We start from the raw sequence: 17,695 nt of genomic DNA, 5'->3' as shown, positions 1-17,695 counted from the left end.
TTCCATATATACTACATAATGTAACTGCAGGGAACAAAAAAAAAATGCATTAAAAGCTAACTCAGCTAAGTTAGTGCAGTTTCCACAGTAACTTCAATAAACACCTACTTTCTAATGTTTCATAAAGCCTGAAGTTCCTTGAAATAAGAAATGATATCCCCCAAAGAAATATATTCCAACAAGCTTGAAATACACGCATCTAAACTTGAAACCCTGAGCAACCAGTTACTATAAAGCAGCATAGAACAATAATAGTGTAATGATAAAGGAGTGCAATGAAACAGATCTATTTGTTCTAACTAAAAGAAAATATCGAAAACCTGGTCAAAAAGTAGTAATGTGCTTTGTCAGTAACTGTGTATGGTGTCTTGGAAGAGCTAAGAAGGAAAGTGGGCAAATTGTCCACCGATTTTATCAACATTATTGGGGAGGGGAACACGACAAAAAAGATGAAGTTAGTAATCATGATTTCTATTACTTCAGTAGACAAGATTTCTAAACTTTAAGTTCATATCAAATCCTCCTTTATAAAGGATACATTGCAATAGTGTATCTTGCAAGGACTAAGAACTGTTTCCTAAGAGGCTGTCAGCTTTACAAAAACAAAAAGGAGAGAAAAAAAAAATGTTTATACGCGTAATGAGAACAGTAGAACCCAAAATAATTAAATAGTATTTCTACAGCTACAGATTTCAAGTAGTATGAAAATTAATAATTAGCATTAGAAAAAAAAAAAATCTGAAGGCTATTCCATAGCTGCCTTTACAAAACTACTTCTCCATTTTGTATTAAAAGCATGGCAATAGCTACTGTTTGGGGAAAAGTAATCGCTCTATAACCTGGCCTTTTTTACAATTAATAAAAAGCAGAGATGAACAACAGCAAAAGCAGTTCAAAACTTCCTTTTGCTAGCTATAGTCACTTTTTTAAGGCAATATTCATTAGACAGAACAGCTTCTGACTGTTCTGCTGACTCAATAAAACAACCAAAACGGAACCAACTACTGTATCTTAAGCCTATTCTTAGACAAAAATGATTCTGTGATATCCCCTACTGAGGAACTTTAAAAAACATGAATGAAATGAGAACTCCTGAGGTTGTCATTCCCACGCTAAAATATTTTAGAAATAGGAAGGGAAGTTCCTCTCGTGCCTTCGGATGTCAGTGACATTGGGAGGTACAGGGCAGGTGGAAGAGGGAATAAAAGCAATTTTTCTGTAATAAAAACCCACAGAAAATTTTGTAAATTTTCACGTTAGTTATGTTTTCATATCCAATTCAGATGTTAAGACCACTTTTTCACTGAAGGTACTTTCACCTCTGTAAAGGGAAGTGAAATTACTTCCCTTTAAATTACCATTACTTGCATACGCCACAGAAAGCAGAGAGCTTTTTAAACACAGAAAGTGGGTTGTTAAGGAGCGAAAAGCCTGTCTCATTCTTTTTAATTTCAGAAGGGAAACTGGCTTACTGTGCAGAACAAATATGGTAAAGAACTGAAGCAATCTCTTCATCCTACTCTAGTTTCTAATTCTGTTTTAAACAAAGAAATAAAATAAAAAGGAAAAAAGTAACCAAACAAAAAAGAACCAATGTACACACACATTCTATTTTCCTGAATAAAATGAGCATTCCTTCTGAAAATGAAAACTTAAGAAAGTGTAGAGGGAGGGAGCAAAATCCATATAAATATATGAATATAAAACCAAAAATGGTTGCTAGCACAATCTCTTTCCTAGGTGATCAATTCAGCTTCCAATTCAATTTTTCTCTACCCTGAAACCAAGAGTTCTAGGAATACTTTAACAGTAATGTACATAATTTTTTTTTAGGTCATTTGAAATTCTATTCATATTAATGCAAAGAGACAAATTATGTAGAAAGCAAATTACTCAAGTCTTCTGGCCTGTTTCTGAGCTGGTACTATACTTTCAAGTGTAACTCTAATCTGTGGGTTATTGGTAAAGAGAGAACCATGACACATAACCAGCTAGTGGGCAATACCGTGGGAAGTTTATCAGGCACATATTTTCTTGATCAATTTGCCCTATTTCCTGTCACCCATCATCTGCTTCCCCTACCAAAGCTCCCCATCTCATACTGTCTTGATTCTTAGAAACCAGCTACTTAACAGGGCACATGCAAGCGGCTCTTCTCACACACATGACTTCAGAGGATGGGCTTCCCTGCTAGGGGAAGCCCATACATATCAAAATGTGACACTGTGGCAAAGAAAATAGGAACAAATCTCATCATTCTCACACCTGCATAAATTAAAATATGAGAAGTTTGTGTACAGTGCAGCAAAAAAGTTGAATTAGTAACATCATTCAACGTCTTTTCTACTGAACAATGATTATCATCCATTTTCATAGGATTATTTCTTTGGTGACAAAAACAAGGCGTAAAACCAAAGTAAATGACATTCCAAGAAGAAAACGACAATAAGAGTAAGTAATAGATGTTTTAGGTCAACAATCTAGATCTTTAAAACATTTTTCTATCAATAGGTTTTAATTAAACATAATTTACACAATTATTTACAAATAGTCTTCCATGTTCATAACCCTCTCTATGGCAACAGATTATACAGTCACAGACTGTACGAGCACGCCGAAAGACTTCACAATGGCCTAGATGTGACTGTTGACCAAAAAAAAAAAAAATACATATATATATAAAAATATAATATATACATATATATGTGTGTGTGTGTGTTTCATTCACCTCAGCAAGAAAGCTAATAGTTGCCTAAAGTAGGACTAAAACTTTATAATGAATTTTTAGAATTGCTTGAGGGACAGAAAATAAAAACAGAAATACTGTCAACTGAAAGTAGGGAGAAAAACTACAGAGGAAATCAACCAAGAGTAAAAATGATGAAGAGAAAGATGGGAACACTTGTCAACCAGCCCACAACAAATTTGCATGGGGGGAAGGGAGGGATTTTTTTTAAATTAAAAAAAAAAAAAAAAAAAAAAAAGGAAACTAGCTCTAAGAGCAAAATGGAGAACAGCATCCTCCTCAAGCATATTGGCTTGGAAAAAATACCTTCATTTTAATGACAGGGATGAGAAATGCTAAACCGTTCCTCTGACTGCTGATCAGTGTGACAAAACATACCAGAAGCAACTCATATAGACTACTTCAGACTCCACTAGGGCACAGGGGTGACACCCTTCAAAGCCCCTATAAGAAGCCATTTGTTGTGAAGACGTTTTCTGGGTTACACTGACAGGAAAAAGATCTTTATGTAAGGTAATGTCCATGAAGGTGGTTTTGCTTGGTTTTGTTGGTTTTAATTAAAAAGACCATTATGGCAAGTGAACCAATTAAACTGTTTGGGATGCAGTGAAAAATGGCAAGCTGAAGCTTTTCTTGCCAAAAGAAAAAATTGTGCATCTTCCTGGTAATAGTGCAGGACTCGAGAAGTAATCAACAGGCATCAATAGTTGTGGCAATCAGTTGTATATATCAGAGAAAACCTGAAGAAAGAGTTTATTAAAAAATGTATTCACTTATTGAATACCTATACTTCTTTAAATGACACCTTCTGTGAGACTTGTAGAACCTGTAAGAAGCAATAACTGAGCACAGACTAAAACAAAGAGTTCCTGGGCCAACACAGCATTTAATTGAATTCTTTTAATTTAATTTTAAACTCAAAATATAAGATTTGTTAAGTTAAAAACAAATAAAGTAGACCTAACGTTTCATTTTCAGAAATATATTCTCCATAGAATGATGTTCAAGTAGCAGGTGAGGGCTTATCCTGCCACCCTGCAAACCTTTTGCAACTTATGCCCCAGTTCTTGCGGTGACGTGGCTCCTTTGACCCTGCTGCATTTGCACTTACAGCAGCAGCAAATAAACTACTTTGTTAAGAGAACAAAAAAAAAAATCCAACCCTAAATCTGTTTTCATTATTCATATCTACAAACTTATCTATGCAGGGGTACCCAGGAAAATCCCTGAACAGTAATAGAGCAGAAAAGCTTCAAACACAGATTTTACATAAAGAATTGGAAATTGCTGTAACAAGCAGATGCAAAGAAAGCCTCCAATATTTGAGAAGCCATCAGCATGAAAACAGAAAGAAGCAGGGCTTCTTCAGTGCCTGTCCAAACTCTCCAGTACTCTACTGGAAGTACAAGATGAGTGCACATTAGAAGTAAATCCAGGCGCTGTTTACATGCTATTTAAATGCCCCAGAGAACTTTGATTGCAGATCACATCAGTTCATTTTTTGCTTCCTGCACTTACTGACCAAGTTCTAAAAAGTTATGATCTAACTATTCAAGCTGCAAACATATTTACTGACATAAATATCTTGAACATAAAAGCTGTCCAAAGAAAAAAAAAAAAAAAAAAAGGAAATGGAGGGAAAGAGATGGAAATTCACACTTAATTCCTGTTTAGGCCTCACACGAAGTTTCGGCCCTATTCTCCTACAAGAATGTACTCTAACATACACAAAAGTAAAAACAAAAACAAAAACTTTCATTAGAATACTGATTAAAATGGCACATTAACAAGTCAGACAAATAATTTTATAGTTGTTTTTTTTTAGTTGATACTATTAACTGGAATAGTATTTTGCATTAAAAAAAAAAAAAAAAAGGCAACAAAAACCAGTCCTCCCTCAAAACAAACAAAAATCTAAAAAATTGGAATAAGACCTTCAATATGAGAGCACCATCATGTAAAACAGTATTTGGATCAGAACAGCTACAGACTTTGTTGTTGTGCCAAAAGTCTGTTGGGATACCCTTAATAATAGTAACTATGGAAAAAAATAAATAACTAAAAAATAAAAAGCACTGTCAACTACTAATAAAGCCAAATTCCGAAGTGTTAAAACTGAAAGAAGCATACACTATCAAATATACACTTTCTTCCCATCAGAAATATTATATAAATGAGAAATCTTGATAGGACATACAGTGAACCTTCCTGCGAGCAAGGAGGAGTGCAAAAGGCACAGTCTACTACTAGTAGAATTTAAAAATGTGTCAACAGCACATATTACAACATCCACATTCGAGTACACAAACATTATAAAGTACACAAACATTATAAAGTACACAAGAAATCTAGCATATTAGTTTCTGAAGTTCAGAGGAGGAAAACAGAGAAGGGCCCATCAAACTGAACATAAGACCTGTTGTGAACTCTGACCTCAAGCCCAACATCCAATGCACTGCCTGGCTGTGCTGATGCTATAAGGAATCCCTTTTTAAGGAATTCACTGAAAACCCTGAAAGTATCTTGCTCAGAGTTAAAAACTCGAAATATTATTAATGTCCTTATTTCTTAGCAAAAAGAACAAACAAGACTTAGATGATGCAACTCTCCTAAACCGTACATATACACATAAACATATATGTATTTAATTTTTACACATATTTTTTAACCAGAATTAAATTCTCTGCTACTAACCTGGTACTCAGTACATCCTTCTAGCCCCTCCGCTTCTCTACTTTTAATTCTCACAAGCTCTACTCAGAAATCCTTTTTCAAAAGGAAAAGCTGTGTATACGTGCCAACGCTCTTGCTTTCCATACGTTAACCAACAGATTAATAGTCCAGAATCTAAACCCTACTTACACCGTCCCTACCCATGTTTTTAAACCAAACACAAAATATATGATTAAACATCGTGTCATAATGAGTTTAGTTTATTATGTACAACGTGTTACTCAAACAATACTTAGTTTATGTAGTTCACTTTGTTCCCATAAAACTGAAAGTTTTAATAGGTCATTACAGAGTAATCCGTTCGCTATATTCCTATTTCCTACTTCTGAGCAAAAGGGCTTATTTCATTTTAAGACATCATAAACTACTTTTTAGTTATGTAAACCAAATCTGTAGTCACAATGGAAATGTTGAAGTTTACCAAAGTTTAAGATGTCTAACACTGGCTGGGTGAGTGGGGACAACTGAAACGTCTGCAATGCTCACACCAGGCAGCGCTTCCTATACCAATAGCTACGTAGGTGTCACAGTTCTTTCTTCTTCTGTGCTGCCCCCCACATACAAACCCTTTTCTCATTAAAACAGCCCACAGTGAAATTTTTACATTTCACCCGCAGTACATTCCCACCAAGTAGCTAGAAGAAAATTAGCTAACTAGTAAACTAAATGATTAGAGTCACACACACAAAAAAAAAAGTCATAAAGTTAGAAATTCTCTGTTTCTCAATAATACACTACTGAGGAAAAGTAATGACCAACTATTTTAGTTTTGCTCTGTTTCCTTTAACTTACATCTGATTTATCTTAAAGAGTGTACAGACTTAAAGAGTGTAAGAGTTACTGTCTTACAACTGCACAGCGTAAAAATACTTTCGAGCTTCCTTTTTAATTTCTTCAGTTTTAGATGAACATGGGGAATGAATGCTTCCATCCCTCCACCCTAATTTTGTGCTTTCCCTTATAACGCCTTCACAAAGTCAGGCAACTTGGTCTTAACATGACAGCTTTAAGGGCACACGACTGCAAGAAAAGCTAATTCGGCCCTTGCTCCACTAACCTCAGAAAGCTGTCGTGCAACTGGACGAGCAGCAGCTTTCATTCGTGTAAGGTAGCAGCTTGGTACATGTGTTGTGCAGAGAGGTAACAGCAACAGAGCACAGAAGCAAACCCAGGAAACACTTGTTTAGCCGAACCAATGCAGGCATAACCAGTTGGCCTTTATTGTAAATACTTAATATGATGCAATTCTAAAATAATAATAATAATTTTATCTCTGTTGATGTTATTATGTCCTTTTTGTAATTCAGAAGGGAAACCATGCAGTTTAGAATGTAATTTGGCAAAGTACTCTTCAGTACAGCAAGAATACATGAACTGCCTCTGAAAGAAGAAAATCGTATGCCCAAACCCAAAGTTGTCCATCTCTGCTGAATGTTATAAACACGTACAGGTAATCTTTTAACCCAGGCTATTGAGAACATATGGCATTTCTTGCTGTATCAAGGTACTATCAGGTTCCTACCCTATTATCATCTCTTGTTGGTTGTATTTCTACCTCATAGTTCAGAGGAATATGTCAAAATAGCATTGACAAAGTGCCTAGACCATTGGATCAACTTTCTCTCCTATTGGGTATAAATCAAAATAAATACAGAAAAAATAGGAATGCTCTAAAAAGAAAACCTGATACATATGTAAATGACTGCCCAAGGAAATGTTATGACAGATCAAAGAGCAACGAAGTTACTGTTTGCTTTAAAAGATAAGCATAGAAAGGTAGTAAAAAGGGTGATTAATCAAGTATTATTATACCATCACATTTCATGAAAACTATAAAGTAGCACAACTTTTTTTTTTTTATTATTATTATTATTATTTCTACTGGCCACTTTGTTATGCCATTTTTGTCTCTTAACACACAAACCTACCACAATAAATATTTTTAGAAAATCAGTGACACTTTGGATTGAATGTCAGAACTTCTTATCAAAGGTAGCACCACGTAAACCCAGCTAATCTTTCTCTGTCTAGTTAGGAAACAGTGAATGATGGTATCGCGGAGTTTTATTTTTTTAATTTTATTTTAAAGAAAAATATTATCTCAGTTATTTGAGGCATCTTTCCAAAGAAGGCAAACCAGAAGAGAATCGCTCTAATTGGCGGCCATCGTAATTCTTGAAACACTCCGAATTCCGGTAATTCTATTCCCTACTATTTTAAAAACAGCACATACTGTTCGCTACTCATTTCTGTATCCATCATATCCTGTTGTGCAGTGATGACTCCATGCCAGAAAAATTGTATTACGGCATGCATGTGGTCAATAACACATCCAGCTGTTGCCCTACACTTCACAATTGATCTGTAGATATGGAAGTAATTCTTATCTGGAATATCAATCTCTGACAAAACCAGGACTTTGAAACTGCTCACACAAGTTGTGCTGGTATTTGTAGTCAAAGTTCAAAGCAAACTAACCCAGAGGACTACACAAAAGCCTATCTATGTTGCTTTGCTACAACACAGCAACCAAGCTATTTGTTAGCTGTCCATTCAACCTACTGCTGATTTTACAGAGGTTCTGAGCACAGACAGCTAAATTTGAGGTCCACTATAAATCAGGGAACTGCAGAGCGAGAAATGAAGGTGCACGTAAGCACATGCATTGTACCAATATATACAAACAGTAGCTGAGGTGTGGCCTCTTAAATAATGAGTAGCCTTTCAGAGCAAGTCTGTGCTTACTGTGTACAAATAATCTTTCAAGATTTTCCCAACCCTTTTTTTTTTTTTTAATATATATATATACATTAAGATACCAGAAAGCCAGATCACTGTTTTTAATTTGTGGATATTAAAAATGTATACAATAGGAACAAATTTCCTTCTCTAGGGGTACACTGAGACAGTCAATACCAAACTATGTCTAAAATTAAAGTCAACACCCTAGAAGAACAGCAATGCAGATGACTTAAGAAAAAAATAACAATGGGAACTGAGAGGTTTGAGGGACTAGGTAACTAATGAGAAAGCAAAACTGAAACCATTATCTTTAAACGTGTAAGATTCCCTGCTGATATTACAGACTTTTCCAGCGTGCCGACCTCAGCAAAATTAAATCTTCAGAAACCTAGATGCTATTATGATGCACGCCATAAACACATACATCTGTAACTCTACTCTCTTGGAGCAATATCTTATCACATCCCAAACATTACTTCGTTGTGCCTTTGAGATGCACAGTAAACATGCATCTATTGTATACTTCACATCTGTGAGTCCTACTTGCCCGCACATGCCCTAAACAGAGGCATAAGCAATTCTTCCTAAAAGCCAAACACTTTTTTTCAAACACTTCTGCAAGTCTGGGCATTATGTATTAATAATGAAAAAAATATCATGTGGCCACATGATTATTTCACTTTATTGCAAAATAAAGTAACAAACTGTAGACTTCCCATCCGGAGATTAGGACCACCTACCAGCCAATTTTTGCAAACAGATGCAGTATACATATTAATTGGTTTTCCTCATTTCAAAGGTTTAGATTTAGATTACCCTAGGAGCCTTTCCAGATTTCAATTAGTCAAAACAGAAGGGGAGAAGAGGATGATGGGGGGCACTGGGCTTAGATCATTCTGGAAATACCGATCTCTTATCAACACTTTCAGGAAGAACAAGCCTTCTCCTCTTCAACTCCACACTAGGAACTCTGGTTCTTCTGCACAGAAACATCCAATAGAGGGAAAGCAGATCTCAAATTATAGCTCCCACAAAATATCCCAAAGAGGGATTCAGGGTAAGAAAGTACATGCTGAGCACTAAACCAGTACTCAGCTGTAGAACTTTTTTGTCCCCCCTTTAGTAACAATCAGCAATAAAACTGATGGAGAACTTGGTGCTTGATAGCAGATGGTCCTCCAAAACACCACAAAAGCAGAAAAGAAATAGCAGCAATGAACGACAACAGATTGGGAGAATCAATTTAAAACTGTTTTCAAGCATCCTGTAGGGAACAAGGAAGAAAAAGAAGGATATGTACAGAAAGAATAAAAAGGCTGTATACTCTAAACTTACACTCAAATGACAAAGACAAGGGTAACATCATCTTCACGACAGTACTTTTTCCAAAAAAAAATCTGCCAGAATTGCAGTCCCATGTTTATGACCTTTATATACACCTAGTTTATAAGGAAACTGGTATAACTGAACTATCCTGCTATACAGTAATTGGTGCATATACAACACTATCCTTTTAATTTATGAACACCACGCTTCCATTAAGAATAGAAGACAATTTTCTTGGGAACAGTTTCATATCCACCAAGGAATGCCTTTTGTTCAGCATTACGAAATTTCAGCATTTAGCAATTTAAATTACACCAGCAACAACAGAAAAAGCATATTCTATCTACAGGACACAGAGAGAATTGATAGAATCTGATAAGTTTCAGAAGAAATTTAGGGATTTATTCAGCTCTTTGTAATAATATTGTACAAATATTGCACAAATCCCTAGCTCGGGTCTGACATTCTAGGCCTATTCTACCTCCCAACAAGACTTTTTAATGCCTCTGATTGTGAACAGCTAGGAAGTGCATTATCTTGCTCTTGCCCCTTATTTTAAGCTTTGTAAAATAACCTTAAGAGGATATCTGTAAATAAACTACTGCAACATGAAGTAACCAGCTGTGGTACCCTTTCATTGAAGTCATTTTCATATCACAGTTCTAAACAGAAACTGTACTCAGTGATGAAAATGGAACATTCAGTGGACACCGAGAACTGGTAACATTTAAAGAGGGGGTTAAAAATAAAAACTGAAAATGACATATACCGGGTGGAAAAGATTGACATAACAAAGTGAAAAAAAAAATCTATAAACAAGTAAGTAACCACAATAAGCCACACAGGAGGAAAAAAAAAAAAACACGCACCTATAAGTAATTTCTGGCTTCTACCAAGCATTCCATTTTTAATATCTCTTTTTCACATACGCTGCACAACACTATGGCAAAATTAAATCCTACAGTAATCACACATACAATAAAAATGGGCTATTTGACATGTGGTGCACACTACGGAAACATTTAAAAAACTCACAAGCTAGAATTTAGGAGTCAGTATAGGAAATAGTTTTTGCTTCTGGAACTACTAGCTTAATCCCCTTTAAAAAGGAAACAAATCAACAAACCAAACCCTTAAAAGTCCCTCTTCAAAGAATTTTGAAAAGATTTGAAAAATGAACTTAGATTGTCATTCCACATTAAGCAACTATGCCAATTAATCAGGCCTAGCCCCTGTCCTTCCTAATCTACTTGTTCCCACCACAGTGATGCCAACAGAGCTGCCCGTTGTGTCACATGGTGAGGAACCAAAAGCAGCTGGGAAACAAGGTGGAAAAAAATGGGGAAAGGAGGGATGGCATTTTTCTGTCAGATTACTTCCCTGATCCATTTCACTGTGCAGCTGCAAAAACAGCTAGATTAGCAAAACAAGCAGAATGGTATAAAGATACAAATAATTAACAATTAAGACATCATTGCCACTGAAGAAATGGACTTGCAATCTAAATGAAAACCATCACTTAAAAAGGTTCCTATGAATTTTGTTCAGTCCAATAAAAAAATTCTTAAGTAACCATTTGAGCAAACACAGGAGACAATACTGTTAAAACTACTGTTAAAGCCACTGCCCCCTAAAATGGGAAGTCCACATTAGAAACACCACCAACAAAACATTCACAGGAAAAATCTTAGTTCGTGCTTATTTTCTGTACTAATCTGATATATATTCATAGGCAAGGATACAGCTGGCTTCATTTAATGCAACTATAGTAAGATGGTATATTCATAACAGCGAATATGACACAGTCACAAACAGAAAACAACTTTCTTCCTTTTCCCTATTTCGCAATGCTTCCTTCCCTTGTGTTGATGAGAACAGGGTGAACTGGAAATTCTGCTGGGGAATTCTATTAAAAATAATCCAAAACGTTGGTCTTAACCTCAATCAATTTCCTAATTTGGTCCATCACACAAGAGCTTGCTTCAAGCAAAGGACAGGAAACACAAGAAATAAACCACTCTGAGTAAAAAGAAAGGGAAAGCATTTCTTCCAGCAGCACTGCTACCTCATGTCATCTCAAAGCCTTCCTCAAACAACTGCCAAAGCCATATTACCTGCTATTACCAAAGCAGAAAAAAACAAAAAAAGAAAAAAAACAACTCATACCTCAACAGGTTATGATATCTACCATCACAGACATGATAAAATCAAGGATATCTGTACTCTGTACACAGTGTTTCATGCGGTCACTGAAAAACTGTTTCACACTTTTTTTACTTTACTTTTTAATCAGTATTTTTAGGGTCCTACTTGCCTGCCTCACTTAGAGCAACACACACAGAGCCACAACATTCATTTCTCAACATACATTTAAATAATTTCATAACACTTGTGTAACTTGAAGAGCACTCCCTTTAAAGTTTTGATAATGTTTTCTGTTTGTTTCATTAATGCTGTCAACTGAACACCAACCATGCTGAGTCACACTCCTATTTGTCAAAACTTATCAGAAAATCAAAACATGTACATATTTTTAAACACTTCTCACTAGAGAAATCTGCCTGCACGTAGTTACTGCTTTCTTCCAATAATTTAATGACTACAGTCAAGATTTTATATTCTTCAGCTATCGGTGGACAGTTCTAAGGGACTTCAATAACAAAACAGTCTGTTACATTTAGCCCCTCCCCACCAAAGTATCTCCTCTTTAAAGCCCCCCAAAAAGCTGCTACTAACTATTCAAATAAGGCATACAAGAATCATCTACTATGAGCTAAATCGACAAAGAAATGTAATCAACATCTTAAATAGGAGCAGATGTAAGAATTAATCAATTTCTAATCTCTTGAGACTACCTTTAAAAGCAACTCCAAATAAGTCGCTGATGTGAGGCAACTGATATGGCCTCTCTTCTCCTCCTTTATTCAAGGGTTTGTTTTGAACAGCTTTTGTGATCTGCACCGTTCATCCTGCTCTAGCAACACAGATGAGTCAGGGGCCTGGGTCACACCATCTTCAGCTTAGCTTTATTCTTTCCACACACACTTCACATTTACTCTGGCTCACGCTTTTCATAGAGTCATGCTCACAGTGTCATTCTATGACCACACATTTCTTCCTGTATCATCTCCATTTAATTCTGCACCACACCACTTTATGAGAGCTTCCCTTTACTCCAGCACACACGTACTATACTCATTACTCTAGTTTTGGTGTCCAGTCTCATCTCTGTCAAAAAAACTCTGACTCTAATTGCAGCTACTTATACATCATTTAAGTGATGTTCCACTTGAGTTTATGAGGGCACTTCTATTGTTGGATTTTTCCTTTTTTTAATTGGTAAGAGAAGACAGTGAACATGTGAGAAATATGAATAGAACAAACTTTACTTACCTTGAAAATACCAACCCAGTCTTTCTGATGAGGATGGATAAACTGGGTCAGAGTGTAGTGACATTCAAGGTGTGTGTTTGGAAGATAGCTTTTCGCCACATTTTGAAAAATCACATGTGCAAAATTGGAAGTCTGTAAAGCATTAGCTGAAGATGGAACTTCTTGAAAGGATGACATGATTGATCTGCAACAAAAATCATGTAAGTTGTTACTTCAATATAGTGGAATGAAATCAGTTAGAAATCTATTTGAAATATACCAGACCGAGACAAACAAACAATTTGTTCTGTTCTGAGAACAGACAGCTATAGACCAAGCCCAACAAAATACATTGCCTCAGCTACACTCCAAAACAATCAGTTCTCAGAATGAAAGCACAGGCACTTTAGCGATGACATCAAGATGAGGAGAGCATCATTTAGTGAGACGTTCCTAGTATTGTATCACAGACAGAATATCAGAAAGTGGGAAATAAAAGTGGTGGGAAAACAAAGCAGGGTAAGGATGAAATGTCCTTAATGGTTCTGGATGCTTCAGGGAAGGAGAAACAAAGTTCCGTGGTTTCCCTTAACTTCAAACACTTCTCAGAATCTGTAATGCTCAGTACTTTTGACAGCATTTTCATAAATGAAATTCTTGTTCCCCTCTCAGTGAAAATAACAAAGCTCCACTTTCTTGTTTGTTAAAATGTCTTTAAAGTTTAGTTAAAAAGCCTTTTTTTTCCCTCTTCTTCAAAAGATTCTGATCTCTTCTCTCTTTAGCAGTCTGTGGGCATCTTTTATTGTTCCCACTGTAACCCACATGTCCCCAGTCCTGCATGTTTACCATAAACAATGGACTACATTGACAGTGAGAACGTTTATATCTGCATGCAGTCTGACGGATTAACGCTAATTCAGTTGGATTGTGAAAGCTTTTAAGCACCCTTTCTATTCACCACCTCATTCAGGATACATTGCGCTAAAAATTACAGCATTGCCAGAGGCTTCACAAGCACACCAAAAACGTTCATCTCTCAGATTGAGCAATATCTGTCAAAAAGATAGGCAACTGATAAGTTTCAGGTGCCTGATTTAAATCTACAACCACAAGTTTGTCAAAATGTTTTGTACTAGTTGGATTGGGGCCTTGGATATCTAGCATATTTCTAGAAAGAAGAGGCATCCTATTCTTGCCATTGCTATTAAAAGTTATTTTACACTGACAGAATGAGGTAACTGCCAAGCAAGTGACATAATACACCAGTTTTATTAAGATATATGTGGAAACCAATCCCAAAAAGGGACGGGCCACTGCAAGTCTCACGAAGTTCAAAGATTAAAGGCTGTCTGCATATTTCCCACAGCCTTTTAAATGTTGTTTTCAACAGTCAGGAAATAAGTAGCAAAGAACTCGTGTTTTCGGAAATAAAAGCGCGTTCTGAAGCCAACAGGTATTCGTCACTCAGAAGCAGCTTATTACTCTCCAAAACAGAGTGACACAAAGCACAAGTCAGCAGTTTTGTGCCCTGAATGACACAGCTATAAAGATTAAATGCCTAAATTCTTGCCTTCGGTCCTTTTGTATCTGTTAATTTTCACGAGAACTTACGCAAAAAAATAAGGTAAACAACAAAATATGTTTTTAAAAACAGCAAGTCTCACTCAAACCCCACCTGTTAGAGAACTTCTGAGTACAGAAGCGAAGGAAATTTTCCAGCATAGTAGAACCCTGAAAAGTCCCACAGTTTTCAAAACAGAAGATGGCACACGAGACACCTCACAAACCCATCCCAAACTAAAAAATGGTAAGAAGATTGAGCTTCTACGACTCCAAAAGAAACAAAACAGCCTTCAGTTTTGTTTTTTTTCATCAGGTGTAACAAATTCCTTCACTTTAGTAACTGAGCAGTATCTGATAACACGTAAAATTTACACAGATCTGTTTATAAACAAATCAATATAAAACGGTAGATCTATTACGGGTACACATTACAAAGAAGCAAGTGATAAATAAATAATTTTTTGGCGCAGTTGGCCTGGTTTCCAGGCCCGAAGCTGAACTACGGCGAACTTTAAGCCTGGGATTAGCGCTCCCCGTCAGGAAAATCCCCGGGGCCGAGGGGAGGCCGTCTCCTCGCGGCGGCGGGGATGCTGCCCGCCCGCTCACCTCACGGCGCCGGTGGGGAAAGAGGCGAGGAGGAGGAGGAGGAGGAGGAGGAAGGGCCACGTTAGGGCTCCATCACTGCCATGACAAGCGATTTTCTGGCGGGGGCAGGCGGCCGCTGGCCTTTACACGCCGGCAGGAGGAAAAGCAGGTCGGGCAGGAAAGCGCCGAAGCCGCAGCCCAGCTCCTCCCGGAGCCCCCAGCGCTGCCTGCCCACGCTCCCCACCCCTCCTCAGCCCTCGGGGACGGGGGGACCCCGCTGCTGCCTCCCTCCTCTGCCCCGTTCCCTCCCTGGGAGCCCCGGCACGGCTCCCCTCTCCCTCCCCCAGCCCCAGGCAGCCGCCGGGGGGGCGGCTTCCCGGTGGCGCAGCACGGCTGCCCGCTGCCCGGCCTCCCCCCTCCAGCCCGGCGGCCGGAGGGAGGCGGTGGGGAAGGGGTCGCCGAGCCGTGCCCTGCCCTCAGCCCGGCCCCCGCGGCTCCCCTCACCTCGGCAGGCGCGGAGGACGCCGGGGACATCAACATGGGGCCTCCGCCATCAGCGCCAAGCAGCTCCGCCCGCCCCGCGTCACTTCCAGCGCCGGCCCTGCCTCAGCCGGGGGCGGGGAAGCGGCCGCCTCAGCCCGGTGGGCAGAGTGGGGCGAACAGGGGTGGGGAGACCCTGCTGAGGGTGTAGGGCTTGGTACGGGGCTGTTGCTTTCATAAAACCCCTGCCTAAGCCCCCTCATGCGTGAGGGTGGTTACAGCACGCCTCGTGTAATGCTGGCGTACCCCGATTCAGCCGTGTCGTCGTCCTCCATCCCGCTCCCAAAACACTGAGCACCTTGTGTCGGTGTCCCGCTGTCTCCCACTCTTTGAGGGTCTTTCCTGGGACCTGCAAGGCGTGCAGCCGAGGGAAGAGTGAGGTGGAGAGAGGTTGTAAATGCATACACGGTTCTGCTTGCGCAAACTGGTAAAGCCCCGTTAAAGCACGTCACCTCATAAGTGCACTGATTCTGCCAGGTTTTTATACACAGTCGAGTTGTAGGAGATTCACCAGAACAAAGGGGCTGAGTAACAACCAGCAGGGATGAGTAATTGCCAGTAGCACGCTGGACGTGTCCCAGTACGCTGAGCTTGGACGGCTCCCGCAAATGGTCTTCAAAGTCACCTTTGCCTCTTTACTGCTGCTGTTTCTTCTGTATTTTCATTGGTATTATCAGTGAACAGGCCATGTTTAGGTCATAAACCTATGACTTAAGTTGTAGACAAGATCACGGGCTTGTTTATGGTCACTCCTGATGGAAATGAAACCAAGGTGGAGTATAGAAGCTCCCCTTTCAAGTAATGAAGGTTAATGGCTCGACATGCTTCTACTTTGCACTTCTCGTTTCAGAAACCAACCTTACGTCTTCATGTGTACCACAGGTTATTAGGTAACCATTTGATTTAGGTACATAATAATTTCTCATACTATTCATATATTCAATTTTCCCTGGAAAGCAATAAATTCCCTGCATTATATAGTAATAAATTGTTTTATAAGACATAAGAAGTGTGCGTGAAGTCCTTTTTCTCCTTTAAGACCAGAAGAAATTTTGTAGTGGCAAATGAAATTGGTATGATAATCTGAAAAGCAATACATTTTTCTGGGGAGGTGGAGAGAGCTATACTTTCTTATCTCTAGCTTCCATTTCTTCTCGTCACTGCCCTTTGCACCACATGGCATGATAAAGGGCTGTGTAAGAGTCACAAGATGCTGTTCTCTTGTGGGCTGGGACTTGGAAAGAGCTTCAGTTTCATTGTCGGTAGCTGGGAAATATAAATGTTGATGAGACTAACAAGTAGTTTTGCTTTCACTGAACATCATTTGTAATGCTAGTTTATGGAATATAGTGGGAGGTTTGAAATAAAGGTGTTCTTTGGCAGCTGACAATTTTTACAGTAAATGCCTGAAAAAAAAAAATCCTTGGTTTCTTAATAATATATATATATATATACAATTCTGAGTTTTAAAGAATCTTGAGGTATTTCTGTGCTCAGTTCATAAATATTTATTCAGTCAAAAGAACTAGTTATGGCTTAGTCATAATTCAATATTAAGTTATTATTTTTATTGCTAAATGTGTCTATACGAGTCAAAACGAACTACATATTACAGTTATCACATGTACAAGGTAAATATTAAGGGTAATAAGTTGAGAATAATTTTGTCTTTTCTTGTAATTGTCCACAATTTTCAGGGAAAAAATGCATTTAACTCTGTACCTTAACCACATAAGTCTGGAAATGTTTAATTAATTATTCAAATTAAGAACATTTCTTACTGAAATGAAACTATGAAAAGCATTCTCATTTACATATTTGTATCCTAAGTTTAGATAGCAGTCTTGTCCCTGTAGGAGCTTTGACTGTGTCTCATGTTGAGTTTTTTCTCATGTTTTTTTTTTTGCTACTTTGAGAATTGAAGGACTTTACCCACATTTTCAAGGCTATACACCGTGACCCCAAGATCAACATTAGGCTTGTACTGGTACAAAGAAAGATTTGGACAACAAAAATTGTGGTTGGAACTGGTAAAACTTGCACTTGGTCTTTCCATTAATGCTTGAGTGCTTTAATCAATCTGAATAC

At 38.1% G+C, this 17,695-nt stretch overlaps 1 protein-coding gene across 4 annotated transcripts in view; it reads right to left on the bottom strand.

The window, feature by feature from the left end:
* Positions 1 to 15,732, bottom strand: part of TAX1BP1 (Tax1 binding protein 1) — a 57,102-nt gene extending 41,370 nt beyond the window's left edge. For 3 of the 4 annotated variants that reach the window (XM_068674270.1, XM_068674273.1, XM_068674272.1), the window contains exons 1-2: positions 15,572 to 15,732; positions 12,941 to 13,124 (exon numbers count right to left, since the gene is read on the bottom strand). In XM_068674270.1, the coding sequence (XP_068530371.1) occupies positions 12,941 to 13,117 (177 nt within the window). In that variant the 5' untranslated portion in view covers positions 13,118 to 13,124; positions 15,572 to 15,732. Of the gene's footprint in view, positions 1 to 12,940; positions 13,125 to 15,088; positions 15,332 to 15,571 lie in introns of those variants that run through there. The other variant, XM_068674271.1, reaches the window with a different exon arrangement.
* Positions 15,733 to 17,695: the final 1,963 nt, after the last annotated feature.

The sequence above is a fragment of the Anas acuta genome, chromosome 2, assembly GCF_963932015.1.
Source record: "Anas acuta chromosome 2, bAnaAcu1.1, whole genome shotgun sequence".
NCBI lineage: Eukaryota > Metazoa > Chordata > Aves > Anseriformes > Anatidae > Anas > Anas acuta.
This window is presented reverse-complemented; position numbering and strand designations above follow the sequence as displayed.